A 21,644-nucleotide genomic window follows, 5' to 3' on the forward strand; every position below is an offset into this window, starting at 1 on the left:
ATCAACCTCCCGCCACGACCTCTTCTCAGCATTGACTAATCCGTGTAAAGCCTCATCAACATTCACTTTCTGCATATAATTTGACTCGAAAGTCACATTCGGATATCCATACTGTTTTCGTTTTCAGTGATGCAAGAATGAGATCTCATAGTTAGGAATCATTGTAAGGCAATTCTTGAAAACTCATCAAATGAACCAAAATCATATCATAATTGAACTAAGATCTCATGGCAGGCAGGTAGGTCTTCAACATACGTGCCTACACTTTGCCCAATTGTGTAGTGTTAATTCAGAAATTGTTTGATTATTTTCAGAGAAAACTGAAAACATACAAATTCAATCAGAGGAACACCCTGATGCACTTTTCGGTAGAAAATCTGGAAATATATATTTGTCGTCACTTCGAGTGCAACCAATATAAGTATAATTTCATAACAAATATACCGTACTCCTATATCTCTTTTGCCCAAAAACCAAACCAATAACTCACTGCCGTGCGCCCACCTGTTCGGCGCAGCGTCCCCTGCTGCGTGCGCCAAGCCTTCTTTACCCCCGTTTATCAGCAGATTTGATCAGTTTGACGGATAGGTACCGAATGGGTCGAGAAAAAACGATGTGGTGACAAGCTGGAGAACTATGTTCCGTTTGATTGACATCTTCTTCTTTTTCATCTACTTTCTACAAATTTTACTACCATTACTGTAGAGAGAAGCAAGGCGGTGCCAAGTACCGTACCGTTCCACAAAGGTTTCGAAGTAATTATCATATCACTTGAAACATTATACGAGAAATGGGATATGCAGGCACGCCTGCTTGTCATTTCGTACCGGTATATCAACGATGAATTGATGGATCACCAATCTGTTTATCATTTTGGTGCCCTTTTCCATCTTGGTCTTGACCAAAATCTCAGCATTCTTCCAATAACAGGATTGACAATTCCATAGGGACTACTTCAACAAACATCGATTTTGGCTCTTGTTTTCACATATTCTTCCTCCTATCTCTTTTTGCTTGACCAATTATCTCGCGCACTTTGGGATGTTTTGCGAAAATTTTTCAACTCATTCTTGATATGGCAACACATAATTGCTGAGACAATTTTCTTGTGAACTTTCCGCCGTTGTGTAGAAAATTAAAGGAAGAAGGGTGTCACTTCCGATTTTGACAAACTCCTTATCTACAATGCGGCATCTACAGTTTCGGGAAGTAGGATTGTGGGAAGCTGTAGAAATCATTTCGTGGACATTAAAAAAATATATGTATATATAAAATATGTATTGACACAGTGTACTAATATCAGGTGCCAAAATTCGAGACCATCCTCAAAAATATAAATTTTAGGCAATGGCTTCTAGATATTTCTTTTCTGAAAGAAAAGAGCCTAATCTAAAATTATAATTTAAACCCGTTATTCATGTTCGCGGGTGAGCTTTTCCCCGTGGCACAGGGAATTCACACGATTGCATAATCATGTAGGTTTCACCTTTAAGTATCATCTATCCCACCATTCTTTTCATTTCCCATCTCAAGTTATCTCGTCATATTAGTTCAAAACGGCTTCGTCATTCTCTCATCAACACGCCCGAGATCTCCGCCCAGTTGTTCAAAAGTCTCCAGAATCAGCAGCTATCCGTCCTTCTTCCTCCCCGCAATTTACCGTTTCGTTATCTTCCGAATCTATCTGAGTATCATTCTCTTAATTTCTCATTTTTCATTTTAATGTCATTTCAATCAGTCTTTTCCGCAAAAGCTTATGCAGTTTTGGCACTGTTTGTTCTATTTCTTTTCGCACCTTTTCTTTTCAAAGTTTTCAAATATTAATTCCTAACCTAATAGAATAATCTTCACTCCATCATCACTTAGATGTCAATCCATGCTTCCGAAAGCCGGTGCCTGTTCAAAACGGCATGACTCCGAGAAATTATTAAGAAAGTACTCAAGAGACCCGATCATATGTATCTTTGTCATTGTTTTAGTGTGAGTGTGTGTTACGCTAGCGAGAAGAAGGGCACTGTTGTTTCAACAAACACATGTAAATATTGTGAGAGCAACCTTCTTCTTCTTGTTCTTGTTCTTGAGATCCTAAGACAATCCAGAGGATCATTTCAAAATAGATATATTCGTCATTTCATATTTTTCATCACAAAATTTTTAGAAAACGAGAATGTTTGAAGTTTGAAATTATCATAACGGAATGATTTTCGACACTTTTGTATATCAAAAAAGCATTTTCTAGGTTTGTAAAAGTTACATACTGTCTCGGAATTTGGCCAATGGGGAACTCTCGTTCCCAGTTTTGGCATACCTTCAAGTTTCTTAATTATACTATAAACGAAAATATATTGACAAATGTTTTCATTTTTTGCTACTTTTTTTTTACATAGAATACATGATTCTCAATTTATTTTTACAAAAATTAAACAATTCGAAGGTTCACCAAAAAACGCTATCACGCTCACTGAATTTTATGTTCCCATTTCGACTGTGACTCATTGTAGTCGGATATTCCAAAATATTTCCCAAATCACTGAATTATCACCCATCTAGTCCAGTACATTGGTAATAACGCTCTAGCCTTATTTAAAAATTATAACGATTCGAAATTCACTTCTTAATTTCAGGTTGATAATTTTTCTGTAATCAAAATCTTTTCTCAAATGAAAAACACTTTCTGAAAATAACTGTATTTCCAGAGACAGTCTTCCACTGTACTAATACACAATTTCAATCTTTTTGTCATCAGTAAGTCCCCAACCCAAAAAAGCATTCAATTTTGTTGCGCTTGTCAGTTTCCCTCCTGGTGTACAAAGCAACAATAGGCTATTCCTATTTATTCTTGAATTCTTCATTTCTCCTTCTCTCGACCTCTATCTCATTTTCTCTTGTGGAGAAATAGCATGGAAATCTAATTAATTCCTTATTTATTCCATCCGCCCATTTCCAGCGTGTCCGTCAGTGATATCCAAAACTTTTTGAGAACCGTTTCATGTTTACCCTTTGAACAGTTTAGATCCATTTTGTAACTGGACACCTATTTTCTTTTCTGACTCATGTTCTTTTTCATTATTCAGGTTCCTCTAGTTTGAATAGGCAAAAAAACTGTTCGGGAGAGGGGAAAATGAGTGATTATGAAATTGTCATTTTGATTTTGAAAAGCGTAGGATGCTTCGAATGATATGGTGAGAAGAAGCTTTGAGTGTTCAGCTAACAGTGACTAGTGATAATAGTGAGCAATTTTCAAAAAATGTTTTGAGAGCCGAAGGGTTTCTCGAAATCGTATTGGCTGTCCAAAAATAGTTAAAACACATTTTTAAATTGGATGAGGCAAAAAGCTATAAATACTGAAATTATTTTCTCACTCCTTACTAGTTATTTGAGGTTCTGACCAATTATTTTATTAGGGCTTCACAGGTCTTTATATTTCATTTCCGAAATATTTGAAAAAATCGGAAGCACTAAAACGAGCTCTAAAATCTGTTAAAAACCATGAGAAAAATCTAACCGCAATAAAAAAAATTAAAATATTTCAACAAGTGCAATCTCGAGGTCACTCTCATTGATTTTCACAAGAAAAGATGCTACCTGTTCCCGTGTGTCTACCTCCATCTCTATTTTTTACAGTTTACCTCCTTCTCATCTACCCATCATTTTTTCTTGTTTGCCCTCCTTTTCTCTATTTCCACTTGTTTCTTTACCTCACTTCTTATTTTTGTTACCGCAACTCATCATTTTTTGTTTTTTTTTTCAAATTGGTAGTACCCTTCTAACTGACCTACAATCTCCTAAATATGGTCTGTTAGTCATCCTTCTTCTTCGTATTGTTATATTTTGATACTTTTTAATCAAAAAGTTTACCGCCTTGCATAACCAAATAGTTCCGCTTCTGTATTATTGGTTCAGGTTACCTTTTTTAAGGAATTGTCTTGTCTGTCTTCAGTCTCTTCTTCCGACTATTTTTACGACGTCCGTGAAATCGAAACTCGTTATTTTTTCCACCGTATCACTCATTCTTCCTCTTCTTTTCACTCAACGTTCTGTTAGTTTCCAATAGGAAGGCATCTTTTTTTGTTTTAAAATAATGAAAAATTACATATAAATGTGTAATTACAGTTATCCAAATTTATCGGACTTCAGTTCAAAATAATAAAAATCATATAGTTACTGCAACATATTTTGAAAATTATTCGGAATGCAATTGACCCAACACTCTTAACTTCCCACTAATCCTCAGTCAATTGGGTTCTGGTTTTTTTTTGCTTCTCTCTTTTTTCCCTATTTTTCTTCTTTTTCTTTTCTACCAATTTAATCAATTTATCTCTGCCTATTTCTCATTTTTCTTCTTCTCTCATCCTCTTTTTTCCATTTTGAGCTGGTTTGCCCCCAAATTCATCCCAAATTCATCTGATTCGTCGCTGGCTCTTCTTTTTTTCCAAGTTCTCCACCCATCTCTCTCTCTGTTTCAAAACATTATTTCGGGGTGGTCGTTTACCATTTCGCAATATAATCTTACAGTAAGTGGAGAATGTATGTCCTCCTTTTTTTTAAACAAAAAAAAATGAAAAAAGACTGAGGAAAGGGTCATCGTAAAGTGGTTAAGCCACCATTATCAGGTGAACGGTTTTTTGGAAGAATGAGGTCTTGATAATAAACATTTTAAGATTTTCGATATAAACCAGAAAAAAATTTGAATTCAAAACTTCCAATAAAATGAATAGGGTTTATGAAGTTTTTCCAGATAAAATAAATACCAAACAAAATCACCGTATTTTCCTTGTGGGTTCTCTTCGTTAATAGTTTTTATCCTACAGTTGGCTAATACCTAGACTAGAAAATTATTTAATAGTTACGCTCAATATCTACTTAGAGCAAATCAAAATGAAAACTCTTTTCTTGTTATCCAAAAAAAATGCCGAAAGTATCTCCCAAGATAGGCTCACTTGCAATTGCAATAGAACAAAACTTTGAGGGGCAAACTCATCATCATCAGCTTTTTCTGTTTCTCTTTTCTTCTCAGTTGTTTCCTTTTTTCTCGTACATCATCTTTCCCTCTCTTCCTCTCTTTTTTCGCTTGAATCCTGTTGCGTAATCCCCATTGAACTGTATCATCAGGTTTTTGTTAATTTTTTCTCCGAATACCGAGAATGAGGTATGAATGATGATGTTAGTTGAAAGCTAAGAAAGCTAAACCAACAAGATATCCGTACAGTTTTTTCCTTATCCAACAGGGAAAAATGAAATCGAATGTTCACTGATCCGTAATCTTTTCAAGATTGTTGAAATACCTCCGACAGTTTTAAACTAAACCAAATCAACCAAATTGAATGAAATCCGCTTACCTCGTTCCTATCCTGCCACCCGAATATTTTTCACAAAAACTATGAGTTTAATGTATTTTCAAATATCTTTTTTCCCGTTCATTCTGACGTAACTTTTCGTCTCTTTTACGTTTAATGTTTACAATAAATTTACCTCACAACACTTTTATGCGCAACTCACTTAATTTACCACGCGTAGATGACAAACATATGAGCCCTCACACTATATTGCTCCCTTGTTTCCTACAGTTTCTAAAGTGGTATTCGGGTACACTTGACACTTGCTAATCCTTTCAATTGAAAGCTCTCAGTTTTGTTTACTTATTCAAATTTCGTAAGGTGTTTAACCGACGAAAAGGAGTTTAAGAATCCGTTATGCAGATTTCCGTTCATTCAGGTTCAGTTTTCTGAGGATTGGGTTTGAAACAAATTATTTGATGTTTTCTGGTTAGACAGAAATCCTAACAATGTTTCTGGTGATTATTTAAGTTTCAATTTTCAACATTTATCAGTTTCACAATTTTCGTTCTTCGAATAAATTCAAAGTTTTTCATTTGTTTTTAGATTCTGAAAATCACTGATTTTTGTAGGCAGGCAGGAACGTTTATGTCTACGTGTAAGTCGTTTAGTTTAGTTTTCAGCGCCACATTTTCCCACAATTGTTGTATTTCACCATTTTTGAAAAAATCGAAAAATGATTTATGATGTTCTGACTTCCGTTCATGTGATATCATTAACCAATCCAGAACCATTTCATAGATGACTAATATATCATTTCAATTTATTTCAATCAAGTTGTTTCAAAGGGCAAACCTCAAAAGCAATTGAAATAGTTATTAATTCACGTTACAATGCCCATGTTTGCCGTCGCAATAGATTTGACAAGCTCAGGAAACTGCGAAAACACTTGAATAAGCTTAATATCTGGCTCAGCATGAGTTTGACTTTGACCCACCCTTCCCGTACATACAATCTAAAGGTGTTCATAGACCCACAAAGTTATCATAGTGTTTCTATTTTCTTATAATTTTAATTTCCCACTTCACATAAAACGGACGACAATAGGTGTTCATTGAGGTGAGGTAAAAGACAAAGGGCGTCGATTAGGTGTCATTTGAATATGCAAACTGCTGGTCGGTTTTTTCATTTTTTTTTTCGTGGACATTGTTTCTCCCAACAACTTCTCACTTTCCTATGTTTATTTTTCTTTCTCATCCCTTTTTCATCTTCTGATTAGGAGACGAATGGCGCGAAACCTATCCCCTTTTTACGCGTACGGAACAATCAATCTTGGCTCCCGAATCATCCCTGTCTCTTGGCCATCTGTCAACTAATTGACACCTCTCATACTATGTGACCTGATTAGGTTGTGCGGGGTGGAAGAAAATGTTTTTTTTTGGATTTACAAGAAAAAGTTGGTTATTAGGATGTTCAAGGATAACTGGGTGGGTTGTGGTAGAATTGATTTAGAATAGAATTGAGAGATGAACACTTTGGATCAAACTTACAATTTGAAAAAAAACCTGGTTTGCCGACTCAATATTCACAATCTCATTTAGAAAATGGTTTTCTATAAATAAATAAAAAAAACATTGTTAGTTTTTTTGTTTAAAAATTTTCCGAAAATCCCCAAAAATCAAAGCATGAATCACTGATAAGAGCCCGCCCCTTTCCAACCAACCACGTGTCACACTCCTCCTTTTTGTTTATTATCATTTCATTGTTCTTTTCTCGAACGGTGGTGCCAACCACTCGTAATCTTTTCGGTCATCAGTAGCAGTTCCCCGCATGTCATCGACCTTTCATACCTCGTCTCCTATCTAAATATCTTTATGACATAATAATCGTGTTAATTGCTCTCAAGCACTTGCTTGAGTGAACTGAGTATCGTATCCTATCAGTGTCAGTATTATCTAACCATTCAACCATATACTCTGTTATTCTAGGTGAATAGGATTTGTTCCAAAAATGTCAGAAGATAGTTGGGAAGGTGATAAATCGAGTAGCGCACACATGTTAGACACTAAGTTGACACCTCAACAGGTTTCTTGTCGAATCCAAAAATATTGTAGGAGAAGCCGAAGGTGACGAAGATCGATGTAGATCCATCCAGAATATATCGGTCAGCTTGTCCCAATCCTCCCGTTTTTTTCGGGTATCTTGCCTGTCCTTTTCCGATTCATCAATCCCTCCTAAACTCCTCCTACTTGTCACGCCGAATTATCATCTCGTCTTAGTTACTCCATTTCTCCGATTACCTCATTGATTACCTATCACCTTCCGTCTCTTGGCCTACTACTTTGTCTTCCTAAACCGTGCTGAGTCCCAGTTGGGTGTGGTGCCTCTTGGCGCCCAGTCTTATCTGATTGTACTACTGACACCCAGCGGGTGGTAAGCTATTAATTTTGAGTTCATCTATTCTGGCTTCCCGATATTCTCATTAGAATTGTATTAAACTTGCGAAATGAATTTAACTATTCAAACCTAATTAATTGATATAGTTAACAACCATAGTTTTAGCTTAACTATGATCAATATAATGTGTTATTCTAAATGCAAATTTTTTTGTTGAATATGATTCATCTGATTTTCAGGAAAAAAACTATGCAGGCTTCTGACTATCATCTGATAATTTCGTAACGATGATTATACACATTTGTTCATTTTTTCCTCACTTTCTCATCATTCCATACGTTCCCAGACTTTCCTCTTTCTCGGCTATTTCAACAGTCTAATCAATCACAATTGGTCGTCGATTTCGTCGACTCCATGTATCATCGCTAATTCGATCATTTATGCATTTTTGTCCATTTTTCAGTGTTCGTACTTTTCCTTCGGTTAAATCATTTTTAACAACCTACTTTCTCCTTATCAAATCATGTTATGTGAAGAACTTTCGTTCGAATTTTCCGATTTCCAATCGAATTAGAAAATGAAACGTATCATTTTATTTTCAGAAGCATGGAACCGCCGTTTGAGTGGTCTCCCCAGTTTATTCTGCTTCTCCTAGCAGTTACAACCTACGGATTTCCACTCGAGGAGAAATTCGATGGGCTCTTCCGTGCAGAGCCACCACACTGTTCCAAGACACCAATTGTCCGTGCTCAAACATCTCAAAGTAAGTTTATTTGAGATACTTATTTTTAGTGATTTCTTTCGTCATGCCTGTCATCTCTATCGATGACTAATCAATTTAATCACTTCTTATTTAACGCTTCCGTGCAGTTAAACATCATGATTTTACAGATGCGATGTCATCAATTGCAAGAGGAATGCAAATGCAATTCTCAATTGGTTTGCACACTGCAGTCTGCTTCAGATTATATGAAGACACTCAACTCGCATCCCAAGAGATCAATGATGATGAAAATGCTGGAAATCAGACATCACTTCTTCATACTATTCGATTGGAAAAGCTTGAACATCACCATCCGGTAAGCCCCCCCCCCCCCACGACAACTATGTTACATTTTTTTTTCAGATAACTCAGCGGTACACTTTTGGAATCCCTGAAGTTCATGCCAGTTGTATCTGTGAGTGTGATGCCACATCTTCAACATGTACCGCAGAATCTCATCAGTTTACCGCTTGTCCAGAGTCTGATAAGTCTGATGAAACATCTTCATGCTACCGCACGTTCTTCCCAAATCAGACACCAATCGGGTGCAGTGAAGACGACATCCCCAAGCTTTGCTGTGACGTTCGATTCAAGCCATATAAGTAAGTTGAATATACATTCACTTGTCATACTGCAATTTATCTTTTTTAGAAATATGACATTCCTCGCAGTCAAACTAGAACAACCTACAACGTATGCAACATTTGTCTACGCAGCTTATGATTTTGTAAATGGATATTGGGTGGAAAAAGATAAAACTAAAATCCGTTCTCAATTAGATGGTGGAACACAGGATAGGCATCTCGACCAAAAACGTCGAATTTCATTGGCTGTAACTGCCGGAGGACGAGCATCTCATCAACTGGAGACAGGAATGTATTTCTCAAGAACAAGTAATGGAGGAGAAACAGAAGAACTGAGAATGCAACCATTGAATGAGATTACAGACAATAAGTAAGTCTGAAATCTTTACATCTTGATTTATACCACTGATAATTACAGCTTTGACCGTCTTGGATGGTACAGAATGGACGATTCTGGTCATTTTCATGTGAATAATGGAGTTGTGAAAATGGATGATATTCACAAGGCTAAAGTGAAAAATTGCAAAGAGCAAACTTATAAATCAATTCTCTCTGCAAATCATTATGTAAGTATCTTTTAAAAATTTAAAAATACATTTTTTTTGCACCTGTCTATTTTCAGATGCCAGGACATTTCAATTTGACTCGTCCACTTGAAGTTATCAAACCGTGGATTCAATCTGCTCGAATTTTTGATAGTTCTCTCAGACAAGCTGTTGTAACACATGCCGAAGGAACTAATCTTCAAATTTCAATTCACTGTGAGTTTATTCCAGTTTTAATGAACAGTAATAAATTAACACTTTCAGTGGATGACGAGGTGGAAAGTCAAAACCTTGTCTTCTTCCATAATGCATCAAGAATTCGTGACTTCAGTGGATCCATCATCGTTGATTCAAAATCAAATCGATTGTTCAACTTGACAGTATATGAGGCTTCTGGAAAAATTGATGGATCAGTGAAGATGTCAACTGGATTTGGATCTGATACAATTCACACATTCACTGCTTATGTTAGTGATCTTCATGCTTCAAACCGTTCTATGATTATTCCACTGCCAGCCATCGTTGGACAAGGAGCCAGAGCAATCTGTCTCCGAGCAGATTCAATGGCTGATATTGACAAAATTTGTCATGTCATTGAGTATTTCGAGAGCCCTTTGGAAATCGATCTTGTTGAGGGAAAATGGCACGAAATGATTGGAACCTGCCCAACTTGTAATCAAATCAATTTCAATGGAATGATGAAATTTCTGAATCCAGCTCATTGGATCAAAGGAATCAGTTCGATTGGTGACGGCGTTATGATTGCTACGGATATTGTTGTGTATCTCGGAGTTTTGTGTATTCTGTATCTTCTTATTACGAAGATTATTGTTCCGTTGGTTCGTTGCTGGGTATGCCCCATGTCGATTTTCTGCAATGGGTCCTCTTCGTCGTCCAAAAACAAAAATGATAAGAGAAGGAAGGAGAGAGAGGAGAGGCGCAGAAAGTGATTATTCGGTTTTTGAAAATAGTTGCTTACTAGGGAGTGATTTACATTCTGGTAATCATTTTGTTAATTGAATATATTGAGAAATCTTATTTATCTCTTTTGTAAGCTTAACATTTTTTCGTTTTTTTAAAACAGATTTCGGTAGATATAGAAGAGCTCCAAAAACCACAAAATTTGCATGGTTTCATCATTCAGAAAGTATACCAGTTGTCCTAAAACTCCCTAGTGTGTATCAATTCACGGCATTTCCGGCAACTTCTAACCCAACCTTTAAAAACTTTTGTCCCAGGCTTGCCTAAGTTTTACCAAGCTTCAACATCCCGATTGCAAACTGCCTCTCCCAAGACTTGCACAGATCTTACCCAACTAAAGTTTGCGGACGTAACAATCCAGCAAAATTCCGTATGAACTATAGCGCTTAGAAAATCAAACGTATTTATTGTTTATATATGTATTATATTTTCATAAACCAAACTAATAATAGAATTGAAAGAAATCTATTAAAAAGTACGTCATTTTTATGGCAAATCGAAAATGTTTTCTTAAAGTACTTATAGGAAATTCATGATAAAAGTTTGATTTTCATGGTAAAATTTTAGTCCAAAATATTTTTTCAAAATCAGGCATTCACTGATTCAAATATTGATTTTGAATTGTTCTGAAACTGAAACTTTTCTATGTAATAGAAATTTGTATAAAATAGGATAGAACAATCTTGCATCCAATGAAATTAAATTAGTTCGAATGCCTTACTAACCCGAAAAAAGCATTAGTCAGAATATATAAACGCTAAATTTTTACTAGTGCGCATTAAATTTCTTTGCGCGATCATCATGACTATGCAAGTAATTGCTGTGGCAATATAGGGAACGTTCGAGACACATTAGTATAACATGGGTAAAAAATTGGCAAGAGTTGGGTAAGATTTGGGCAGACTTGGGTGACACCTAACGACGACCTTTTACAGATTTGAAACGATTTCCAACTACCAAGACTCCTACTTTTTATAAAAATTTTTATTTTTGGGCAAGACTTGGGCAAATAGTTGGCAAAATTTGGGTATGAAGTTGGCGGCAAGCGCCGAGAATTGTTCAAACATCACAAAACCGTTTTATTTCTACATACAATAAAAATGAAAATTGCAGGGACAAATTTGTCTCAGAATCCGAAGATGGTGCAAGAAGTAGTTCCGAGCCCCACGACACTTTGGCGAGATACCATGGAAATCACTCGGAGCGGCACTATAGCAGTAGCCAGTACATTTGATTTCATCTGATCATGCATTTCTTCATATTCATCTTGTCACATTGCTAATAATCTCGTTCAATTTATGGGTACACACAGTGCTGATTCGACGACGCGTATTTTTTCTTTTTCCCAATTCTCAATTTTCAGTTTTGAATTTTGAATATTTCCATTTAATACCATAACGGGTATCTGAATTTATTTCTAAAGCCGATTGTAATTTTGTGATACCATTTGCCTATTTCTTTCCTATTCTTCTTATACCAATGTCTACTGTTCCCCTCTGTGCCTTTCAATGTTTCCAACGGTGCTTCCCCCCATGAGACCAAATTTGTAAATCGCCTGCGGTGCGGGTGTTTTTGAAAAATAAATTTATTGACTCTTAACAAACTGAGAACTTTTCTGAGGCTAAGATCGGTAACCCGAGAACATTAAAAAAACGGCTGGTGAAAGAAGATTGTCATGAAATTCATCTAATTTCCTTGGGTTAACAATTAGAACCCGTTGTTTGGAGATTCATAAATTATTCCAGAAAGTAGCGACAAGCAATAAAATGATAAACTGATAAATATCAAAGGCTGATGCCACTTCACTGGTGGCAGAGTACAGAAAACCGGTGAGAAGCGACGGGGAGCAGCTATCTGAAAATAAAATGAATCTTTAATGTTTTAGGAAAAGTATTTTTAAACCAGAAGTAAAATTAAATGAAAGGTAAATAGTAGCACTGTTGACTGATACATCTTCACATGAAACTCTATCATAGACTCTTAAAAGATTGATTCGATCGGATACATAAGTCTGAAACGGAGAACATATTATAATTAGCAAAGAAGGGATGTTTGTATTCAGGGAGCGTCTAGAAGGAAAAATACTCACCATACAAAATAATTGTCTTGATAAACTATCCCGAGCTATAATGAAGGTGTTATCTTCATGCTTAAAATTTGCCACACAAGTAAGCTCATCTGAAAGTAAATTTACTCAATCATATCTTAGAAATTCGAATCACCTCCATCCGGCAAAGAACAGTCTCTAACCAAGTTCATTGAGTATTTTGATGAACATCCAACTTGCAGAATCGGGTCTGAACATGTACTAGAATAGTGTTTTCCACGGATTGGACATGCTTCTTTTGAGCCATGAAGAATAAGAGTATCTCTTGTTTCAACGGGAAAATCAGAACAATCTGCAAAGGATTCGGAAGGGCTGATTTCTCCATATTCCACGTGGGCGATGTGTGGTTTACGCATGTGAACCTGAAACCATTAATTCATTTTTGAAGCAAAGAACAACAAACTCACTCTGACACATTGATATCCCACTTTGCATCCTTTTGTTACATAAGTTCTGTAAGTGTAGTGTTCATTACTCTCTTCGGAGACTTTTTGAAGACAAGTCCAAACGGTGTCATTTCGTCCTTTTACTGATGATATCCATGATCCATGATAGACACGATGATACGTTCCAAGCAACATAGATTCCCAATTTCTAGACTTTTCTCTATATAGAGTTTCTGGAAATTCACACCCAGAGTAGACAGGGGAGTCTGAAAATTAAAAAGTAAACTACAGGGATCTTAAGAGATAGTCTACTCCACCTTGCCGGAAATGAAGAGTCGTTGCAGCTGCTCCAATATGGGTCAACTCTTGACAGCCAGCATCAGCAGACTCTCCAATTCTCCCACTGCTGCCAGTTTTATCATGAATCTAGAAGTTTTTTTTCAAGTTATCAAGTTGATCAATTCCAAAATTTAGCAAAAAACCAACTTACAAAGCATCTATACTGTTCTCCAGCGCTGTATCCTACTCGAGCAGCAAAATACTGAAGTCCAAATGATTGCCACGATCCGATACATTCCATTTGCCAAATCGCAGATTCTCGATTTGGAATCTCTGGGCACGCCTGATAGTGAAGAGCCAGACGATCATATTGAGCACATCTATGAAGGTGAGAAGTTCGACTATTACAGATCCCTTGATTTGTTTGATATGTGAAATTCATCGGAGCTTCGATCGGACATGGTACTGGTATTGCTTCTTCTAAAAATCGATTAGGTATAGATTGGATAAAAATGAAAATCAGCTTACTTCTAAATAAAGTGTGCATTGTTGTATCAGCACTCATTAATTGGGAACACTTCTCAAGTGACATTTCTGGATCGAATATGCATTGTGCTGAAAGCTGCTATTATTAGGTATTTAGTTTTATAAAATTAGTGCTGGTAAAATTAAAAATTATTTTCAATATTTAGATAAATGAAATAATTACAAAAACTAACTTGTTTTATAGTGGAGCACATTTTCATGAACCGGAAACGTTATCAAGCATCTATAGCAATCGCCTCGTGATCTGAAAGTATACGATCTTTTAGTTACTGATCATGGTTAATGACTTACGTATCAATAGTCAATAAATACAAATCCCTGCTTTTATGAACACAATTCCCTAAATTTCCGATAGAATTGTGTGTAATATTAAGCTCATTCCCATTTTCTAGCCATACTCCAGTCCATGGCAGTCGACATCTTGACCCTGAAATGAGAATTCATTTTTTTGTTTCTTCTCCTTCTCATCGTTATTTTTTCTAGTTCATTTCTCTTGGGATTCTTGCGGACCTCTCATTTTTTTGTGGAAATTATTTTCCATTCTGTGTATGGAAATTGAACATGAATATAAAGAAACTAAAAAATTCTCCCCCTTCTATTCCTAATTGAGCTTCTTCCGCATGTCTTCTCCAAATATATGTGTACACTTGGTTCTTCTTCCACCCTTTTGCTAACTTTGCATATGTATCTAAATGTTCCAATGACATTGTATCCCTCTGGGAGTTTCAACATCATCATTGCCCGCTAAAAATGTTTGACCTAAAAGCTACTATGGTGGTCTAGTACATATAAATTCAAAATTAAGAATTGGCTATTGAAGGTGGTCACGCAATCCGTCAAATTTGTGGTTTTAGAAGGCGAAGCACACGGATAAATAACAGATTGTACTTGCATTTTTTAATATGAGAAAAGACAAAATCGAAAAATGTTTTCCTCCAAGATATAAGCCAAAGTAAATTTCAACACAGAGCTTACAAAACTGACAAACACAACTTTAAAAGAATCTAACTGCTCCCATTACTCCTCCAATATTCCAATATTCATTTAAAAAGAGCCACTGGTTCCCAGTGCCGGATATATCCCGTCTTCCGAACACCTCCCTAATCGTTTCGGACATCCAAATCTTCGTCCCATATAAAGATCCACGCGCACACCATCCACGACATTCAAAAATCGCATTATCCTCCGTGGTCTTCTCTTTTGGCGGCTCGACGAGCGTTTTCTCGAAAGGGCTATGCACGAACAATCGGCTCGCGAGAGCGCTCCGCCACCACCAATTTTTGCGCTGTTTCTCTTCTCTTCTGTCTCCGTCACGACTCTTCAATTTGGCGGCGGCGTCGATTGGAAACGAATTGGTGAATGAAATGGAAGAAAGAATTCTCTCTCGAGGGACAAATTAATTGGTGGCTCCACCGATATTTATGATCGAAAAAAGAAGGACTTCAATGATTCTGATTTATTGGTATTTATTATTTTAAGAGAGACTATCACAAAATTATTACTTGGATAAAGATCAAATATACTGTTTTAGATAAAACATGGCAGCTAAAAACAAAATACCAATTCATTTTGACATTCTCAAAAAGTCTCAATTTCTATAAAATTCCAGCTCACTATTAACAAACACTTCTTTTCCATCTCTAGTACCACTTAAATTCTTCCGTCTCCTTTCCCAATTGTTCCGAGAGCAGTCAGAAATAATAAGCCCAATCATTCGTCCTTTTGCGTACGCCGTAAAATTCCATGAGGCTCTGGTACAAAACACATGAATCAGAATTAAGTACAATTAATCCTCATCTGACATTTGGCTCTTATACCTCGCCATGATAATGATCTTTCTTGTCAAGGACCCAATTCTAACCAAATGACATATTGGTATTAGGAGCTAGTACGGGAAAAGCAGTTAAGAATTTTTCTTACAAAATGAACTCTGGTAAAAACTTTTGAAGAAATCAACTCATGCAACTTTTTCCTTGTGTTCAGAAAAAAACCGACGATAGGTCAATTTATAGCATGAGCTACTTAAAAAACACGATGAAAAACACGATGACCTTCTTTTACACATACTTATTCATCTTCTCCTCCCTCTTTTCCTGACACATACATCCCCTGTCTCCCTCCCAAATATATCTGCACACGCAATCAAATCAGTGAGTGTCCCTGGGACCTAAAAGACAAGACACATTGCCCTGAAGGCATCTAGATGCACTTTTTCTCCCATCTCTCCTTTTTTCCAACGTATTTTTCAATTTCCTGAGATTTTTGCAGACGATATCCCTGCCCCCAAAAGCTTCTGCTTCTTAAAAATGCTCAAAAACTGACCTTGTGAAAATCCAACAAAAAGTTGAAGGAAGGACAGGATGACGATGCGGAGCATGGTGGCTCATGACATTTGGTAGTACGAAGAGAAATGGATCTGCAGCTGAAAAAAATAAAGAGAAAATGACACCTTAATTGAGGGGTACGAAAAGTGGAGAAAAAGTACTTTTTCGAAACGGCGTAAGATGGAATTAAAAAAGTACAGAAAGTAGAAAAGTCGAATTTGAAAAAAAAGTAATAAAATCAATAAAAGTCGGAAGCAATGCGGTTATCATATTGTTATCTGTGAATTTAGAAGGAGACACATAAGAAACCGAAAACGGAGATTTCAAATGAAAAATGGAAAAACAGAGAGACAGACAGAGAAAAATACCGACTAATTAGAGGCATATAGGTGATGATTTTAAGAATTTCTGTTCGTTTTTTACTTTTAGAAACTTTAAGAAATTTAGAACTTTTAGAAAATTAATGTCACTGAAAAATTTCAGAGAAGTTCGAATTCTTAATGTGTACAAACACAAAGTAGAAAGGAAATTTTTGTTAACTTTGATTGATTCTAAAACATTTAATCAACTATTCAATTTAAAATGAAGGACTAGTTCGCAACTTTCAAATCCAGAAATTTATTAAAAACTTTACTTCAAAAAAATTCCCGAATTTGTTTAGCTTTAGAACTGCACTTTTTGATTCAGGGAGGTTTATAGGTTTATTCAAAAATTTTCCAAAAAAAGAGGTTTTGAAGTGAAGAAAGGCGGGAAAAAAGAAAAGAAAACTCTTGAGAGGGGGCAATACTAGTGGGGGGCTCTTTCTGTCTCCAGAGGCTCCTAATTAGATACGATGGCTCTTTCAATATTTTGAGAAATTCCAAAAGAGAAAATGTTGAGATTTAATGAGGGTGTCGCATGGAACAGAATTTGTAAAATATTTTCCAAACGAAGTGCTTGTTTTTCAAAAATTCCCAGGAAGGGTGCGGCGTTGCAAAGATTCAAGAGGGTGGTGACGTGGATTTCAAGATTTCAAGTTTTTTTTCACTTTTTGCTTTGTTCAAGGATTTGTTTTGGATAAACAAAATGAATGTTGGAAGCGGCATGACGCAAAAGGAACGGGAAAACGGAAAAATGATGGGACTGGGAGAAACCAAGAAACATAAAAACACATGAACTATTTGGGAAGATAACTGAAACTGTTGGGTGATGCCATTCAATTTTGAAATATAATAGTAAACTCTAAAAAACTGGGACGAAGTCCCAAAAACCCAAATTTTTGCAATGGGAGCTAGAAAACTAGATCTGCATAGGAAGTTTTAATGAATTACATACTCGTGTATATGATTTTTTAAAATTTAAAATATATACTATTTACTCTTGTTGACAATACCTCTGGCTGGTTTAATCAAAAAATATCCGAATAACCTATAGAAAATGGAATGTTACTACTACAACACCCATCTTTTCTCTTCATCCACTATGAAAACAAAAAACACTATTTTCACTCTAGAAAAAAGGAAAAGAGCTTTCTTTTCTCATTCCCCGCCAACCCATATCCACTCCCTCTGTATTCTAAATAAAGTCACACGTTTTTCAATGTTCCTCTCTTAAAGAAGTGCGGTTGGGTGGCTCTCAGGAGGGAGCACAAAAAGAGCAGAAAAGGGAGGAAAAAGGGAGAAGAAGAAGACTGGGAGAGCCCCTGTTTTGGGAGAAGACTCCGTTGAGCTCTATTCCCATATGGGCGGAGCATGTCCAAAACAAGAGGTGGACATCAGGAAGATACCAAATGTTTCAAGACTTTTTGGGGCTGAACTGTCTAGGTGTTAAGAAAAATCCCATCATTTCTGAGCCATGATTTCTAAATCTTATTTAAACAATTTTCAAAGAAGAAATTGTCAAAATGTTTTCATAATTGTTTGCATTAATTTGAAACATTGTTCCTTGAACCCTATATAAAAATTATGTTTATAAATATATATCAAACAGTTTAAAACTGGTAAGTTTCAAACAAAAACTAATAATAAGATCGAAAAAGGTTTAAAAAATGTATTCCTAATAAGTTTAAAACATCCATTTTGAATAGCCTTATTATGTTCACTGTGACACCGAAAAAAGTATAGGAATCTGAAAATCTCCACTTCGGGTGGCTTAAAAGCATGCCCTCTCTCTATAAGGATGAAGTCAAAAGTGAGAAAAATGCGGGAAACCTCTTTTTTCCGTATGTTTGCATTTGTGATTTGATATGTGCATAATTCAACACAAGTGGTCTCTTTCACTCTTTTCGCGATCCAGATCGGAGAAAGTTATTGAAAAGTCTTAGGTTATAGACTCTCGATTCTCAATTTTCTGTTATGAGGGAGCAGTTTTATTGGCACTAGCGAGTAATATGTCGGCATTATATTGGGAAGTAAACCAGCTGGGCATAGAACTCGTAAACCACCAATAAGCTAAGAACTGCATCTTTTTTTGCTTGTACTGGACTTTGTCTTGTAATTTTAACCAAAGGACTTCAATCAAACTGCGTTTATGTTTTAGACAAGAAAAAAACAGGGAAAGCTTACTATTTTTAAACTTTTACACAAAACAATTACGAAAATTAATTTATTTAACCCTGTATATTTGTATATTTGCTTTGAAACATGCCTCTTTTCAAGATTTCATTGCTAGCTAACACAATTCCTCTTAATTTTGTTGATCCAAAAAAAACTATCATCAATACCTATTAAATGTCGATAAGGATTAATTGATGCTGATGTTGCCATTTTGTCTGGTGGCAAAAAACTATCTGTCCGATTCTGCAAGCTTTCGAAAGAAATAAGGAAGTATGTATCTTAGACGTTCATCTTAAAAGTACAAGTCTAATCCAATTGAGAAACCCAATGACAGTCAAGATAAGTTTATAACGATTGAGGATATTAACAGAATTTGTTGATTTATAGTAAAAAACCGAACATGTAGTATTTGGCTTTAAAAAAAGGAGATAGAAAAAAAAATCAAAACGCAACAAAGTTGTTGGCAGAAGGCATAGTCTCAGTTTGAAATGAATACTGGTGCACTTTAATAGTAGTGATCTCAATAAATAAAATTTAATGACAGTTAAAATAGTGAGTCCTTTGAACCGTTTAGTTTAAAGTTTTACCTTCAACTCTATTAGGATTTTTCATACCTCCCTTGGAAGTTTATAAACCTTTATCGGCATTTTCCCCATATCTTCAAAAGGAATTTAATTCATTAAAAATTACAGAAAGCCTCGACCGATGTTTGTCTCTTTTCTCCTCGGTGATAAAAAATAAAACAATGGGGAATGAGTGAATAGAAGAGAACTCCAACTGCAAATTTGAGAACATTCTCGATTAAATTAAAACGTCCCTAGTTACAAAATATCAGGATCGAAAGTGTTTGGTTAGCTGTCTTATGATTCTTTTTCATAAAATTCTCATGGATATAAATCTTTTAATTCTTCATGTATCTTCTCTAATGGACTCCAAAAAAGTGTGAACACACAATTGCGGAAGCATTTGCAAGACACCAGAGGATATGAAGAACCCGTTCTTCTTACGCAACTTGGTGGTTTTTGTTCGATTCCACTAATTCAAACGGCGAAAAGTATACAGAATTTTACCCAATTTTGATTACAGATATGTTTAGATGAAACACATTTATTTTGAAGGTACATACATACAAACAACAATAGAAAAAATATAACTTCAGAGAATCTAGTATCCTGGAGCAGTTCTTGGTGGTGGGCAGTGATCGCAGCCACCTCCCTCTCCTGGTTGTCCAGCCTCTCCTTGTTCTCCAGCAGCTCCTGCTTGTCCTGGAGCTCCATCAGTTCCGGCGTCTCCAGCTGGTCCTTGTGGTCCATCTTGTCCTGGTTGTCCAGCAGATCCTGGTTGTCCATCTGTTCCTGGGGCTCCTTGTGGTCCTGGTGGTCCTGGTGGCCCAGCTGGAACAGCTACCTCCTCAACGACTCCTGGCTGTCCGTCTGGTCCTGGTTGTCCAGCGGCTCCATCTTGTCCTGGTGGTCCTTGTGGTCCATCGTTTCCTGGTGCTCCTGGAGCTCCGGCTTGTCCATCATTTCCTGGGGCTCCGGCGTTTCCTGGTGCTCCCTTTGGTCCGGCGTTTCCTGCTGGTCCTGGTGGTCCGGCTGGGCAGTCGAAGCAGAAGTCATCAGCAGTTGGAATAGCCTCAGCTGGAGCATCAGATCCTGGTTGTCCGTCTGGTCCTGGTTGTCCGTCGTTTCCGTCACGTCCGTCCTCTCCTGGGGTTCCTGGTGGTCCAGCTGGTCCAGACCCGCATGAGCAGCATTGACCTCCAGCTTCAGAACCTCCAGCAGAAACGGCGGCATCAGTACTGTACTCAGCTGGTGCTCCGTATCCAGCTTGACGCTTCACAAGCTTCTTAACTCCCTTGATACGCTCGTATTGCTCGAAGAGACCATTGGTACGGTGAACACAAAAGTCAACCTAGAAAAGATTAATGAATCAAATATTGAACAAGAATTCGAAATAAAATTTAAACTATTGGAATTTCAATAAATATACCTCGGTTTGAAGAGTGGATTGAACAGTCTGCATGTAGTTGTACAACGAGGGAATAGCGACGATGGCAGTCAAAGTAGCCACGGTACTAAAATGAAATTTTTAATTTAAAATTAAATTGAAAAATCAAAGAAAAATACCTGATGCAGATACCGAAAAAGGCAATCTTGCGAAGGCCTTCAGCTTCTTGCATCAACTTCTTCTCGTCTTGTTGGTACATGCTTGTGTTGTTCGAATCTAATGAGGAAACGATGCCATTTGCCATTCAAGGCGGCGCTTATATACCCAACTTTAAACTGTCTAACGAGCCGCTTCTTCGCAACAGGTCACTACTGAAAAAACGGCATCGGCGCCGTGCCTTATGCAGTTCAGCGTAACAAAAACACGGTCTGCGTCGACGGGCTTGCATTCGGCGTCTCGTACCTTTTCAGTATCTCTTCCCGCGTTTTGGTTTTTTGTGAGCGCAAGGTTGCCGATACGCGTTGATTTTCGATGAACCTGTGAAACAACGATGGTATCTCTGTGGATGGAGATAGAAATCTTTTTTTGACGCCTTGAAGATGTTTAAGCTGCGAAAAGAATATTTCAAAGCGATGGCAAATTGCATGATTCTCGATACATTACAACCTAGTAAAACATGATTTAAGACTTAAGTTTTTGTCTGTGTGAATGGGTGAAAGCTTTAGATCGGTATCGTTTTATTTGTTATCTGTAGTAATCTGTTAAATCTGTAAGTTGATCAAACACCGAGGTTAGTACTTTCATTGTGTTTGTGGGAAAGCCCAGCCAAAGTAAACAGAAACTAGTTCAAATTTAAACTACCGCCTACGATATGTGTCATTGTCGAAATGAGTAATGAGTAAATTTGAATAAATGTGCAATTTTGAAATTTTGTGATTTCATCGAAACTGTTACATCATATCGTAAATATTT

At 36.6% G+C, this 21,644-nt stretch overlaps 3 protein-coding genes and 2 non-coding genes across 8 annotated transcripts; 2 read left to right on the top strand and 3 right to left on the bottom strand.

Annotated features, from left to right (window-relative positions):
* The first annotated feature begins 8,269 nt into the window (after positions 1-8,269).
* Positions 8,270-12,149, top strand: eff-1 (Protein kinase domain-containing protein). 3 transcript variants are annotated; one of them, NR_136365.1, is made up of 9 exons: positions 8,280-8,436; positions 8,565-8,752; positions 8,800-9,038; positions 9,088-9,163; positions 9,216-9,390; positions 9,439-9,586; positions 9,643-9,781; positions 9,830-10,511; positions 11,660-11,780. NR_136365.1 is itself a non-coding variant. In NM_001026817.5 (8 exons), the coding sequence occupies exons 1-8, from the start codon at positions 8,280-8,282 to the stop codon at positions 11,699-11,701; spliced, it is 1,791 nt and encodes a 596-aa protein (NP_001021988.1). In that variant the 5' UTR covers positions 8,270-8,279; the 3' UTR covers positions 11,702-12,149. The 3 variants fall into 3 exon arrangements, 2 of the variants coding, with proteins under 2 accessions (NP_001021988.1, NP_001021987.1); NM_001026817.5 differs by having other exon boundaries at positions 8,270-8,436; positions 9,088-9,390; positions 9,830-10,404; positions 11,660-12,149; NM_001026816.8 differs by having other exon boundaries at positions 8,276-8,436; positions 9,088-9,390; positions 11,660-12,145.
* On the bottom strand, positions 12,116-16,286 carry C26D10.6 (G protein). Of its 2 annotated transcripts, none has more exons than NM_001026820.4 (11): positions 16,187-16,286; positions 14,156-14,291; positions 14,038-14,108; positions 13,847-13,933; positions 13,530-13,798; positions 13,357-13,465; positions 13,061-13,305; positions 12,769-13,015; positions 12,636-12,724; positions 12,449-12,557; positions 12,116-12,400 (listed from the first exon to the last, which is right to left on the bottom strand). In NM_001026820.4, exons 1-11 carry the CDS (start codon positions 16,239-16,241, stop codon positions 12,276-12,278), a joined length of 1,542 nt encoding a protein of 513 aa, NP_001021991.1. In that variant the 5' UTR covers positions 16,242-16,286; the 3' UTR covers positions 12,116-12,275. The 2 variants fall into 2 exon arrangements, 1 of the variants encoding a protein (NP_001021991.1); NR_002357.1 differs by having other exon boundaries at positions 12,276-12,400; positions 13,847-13,940; positions 16,187-16,241.
* M195.5 lies at positions 15,026-15,154 on the bottom strand. Its single transcript, NR_051437.1, has one exon. It is a non-coding gene; the product is annotated as an Unclassified non-coding RNA M195.5 (non-coding RNA).
* Positions 15,026-15,223, top strand: M195.6. Its single transcript, NR_051436.1, has one exon. It is a non-coding gene; the product is annotated as an Unclassified non-coding RNA M195.6 (non-coding RNA).
* A 3,527-nt stretch (positions 16,287-19,813) lies between the features above and the next one.
* Positions 19,814-20,967, bottom strand: col-77 (Nematode cuticle collagen N-terminal domain-containing protein). Its single transcript, NM_063358.5, has 3 exons — positions 20,852-20,967; positions 20,715-20,799; positions 19,814-20,636 (listed from the first exon to the last, which is right to left on the bottom strand). The coding sequence occupies exons 1-3, from the start codon at positions 20,929-20,931 to the stop codon at positions 19,887-19,889; spliced, it is 915 nt and encodes a 304-aa protein (NP_495759.1). The 5' UTR covers positions 20,932-20,967; the 3' UTR covers positions 19,814-19,886.
* Between the last annotated feature and the right edge of the window lie 677 nt (positions 20,968-21,644).

This window comes from Caenorhabditis elegans, chromosome II (genome assembly GCF_000002985.6).
Source record: "Caenorhabditis elegans chromosome II".
NCBI classification, from domain to species: domain Eukaryota; kingdom Metazoa; phylum Nematoda; class Chromadorea; order Rhabditida; family Rhabditidae; genus Caenorhabditis; species Caenorhabditis elegans.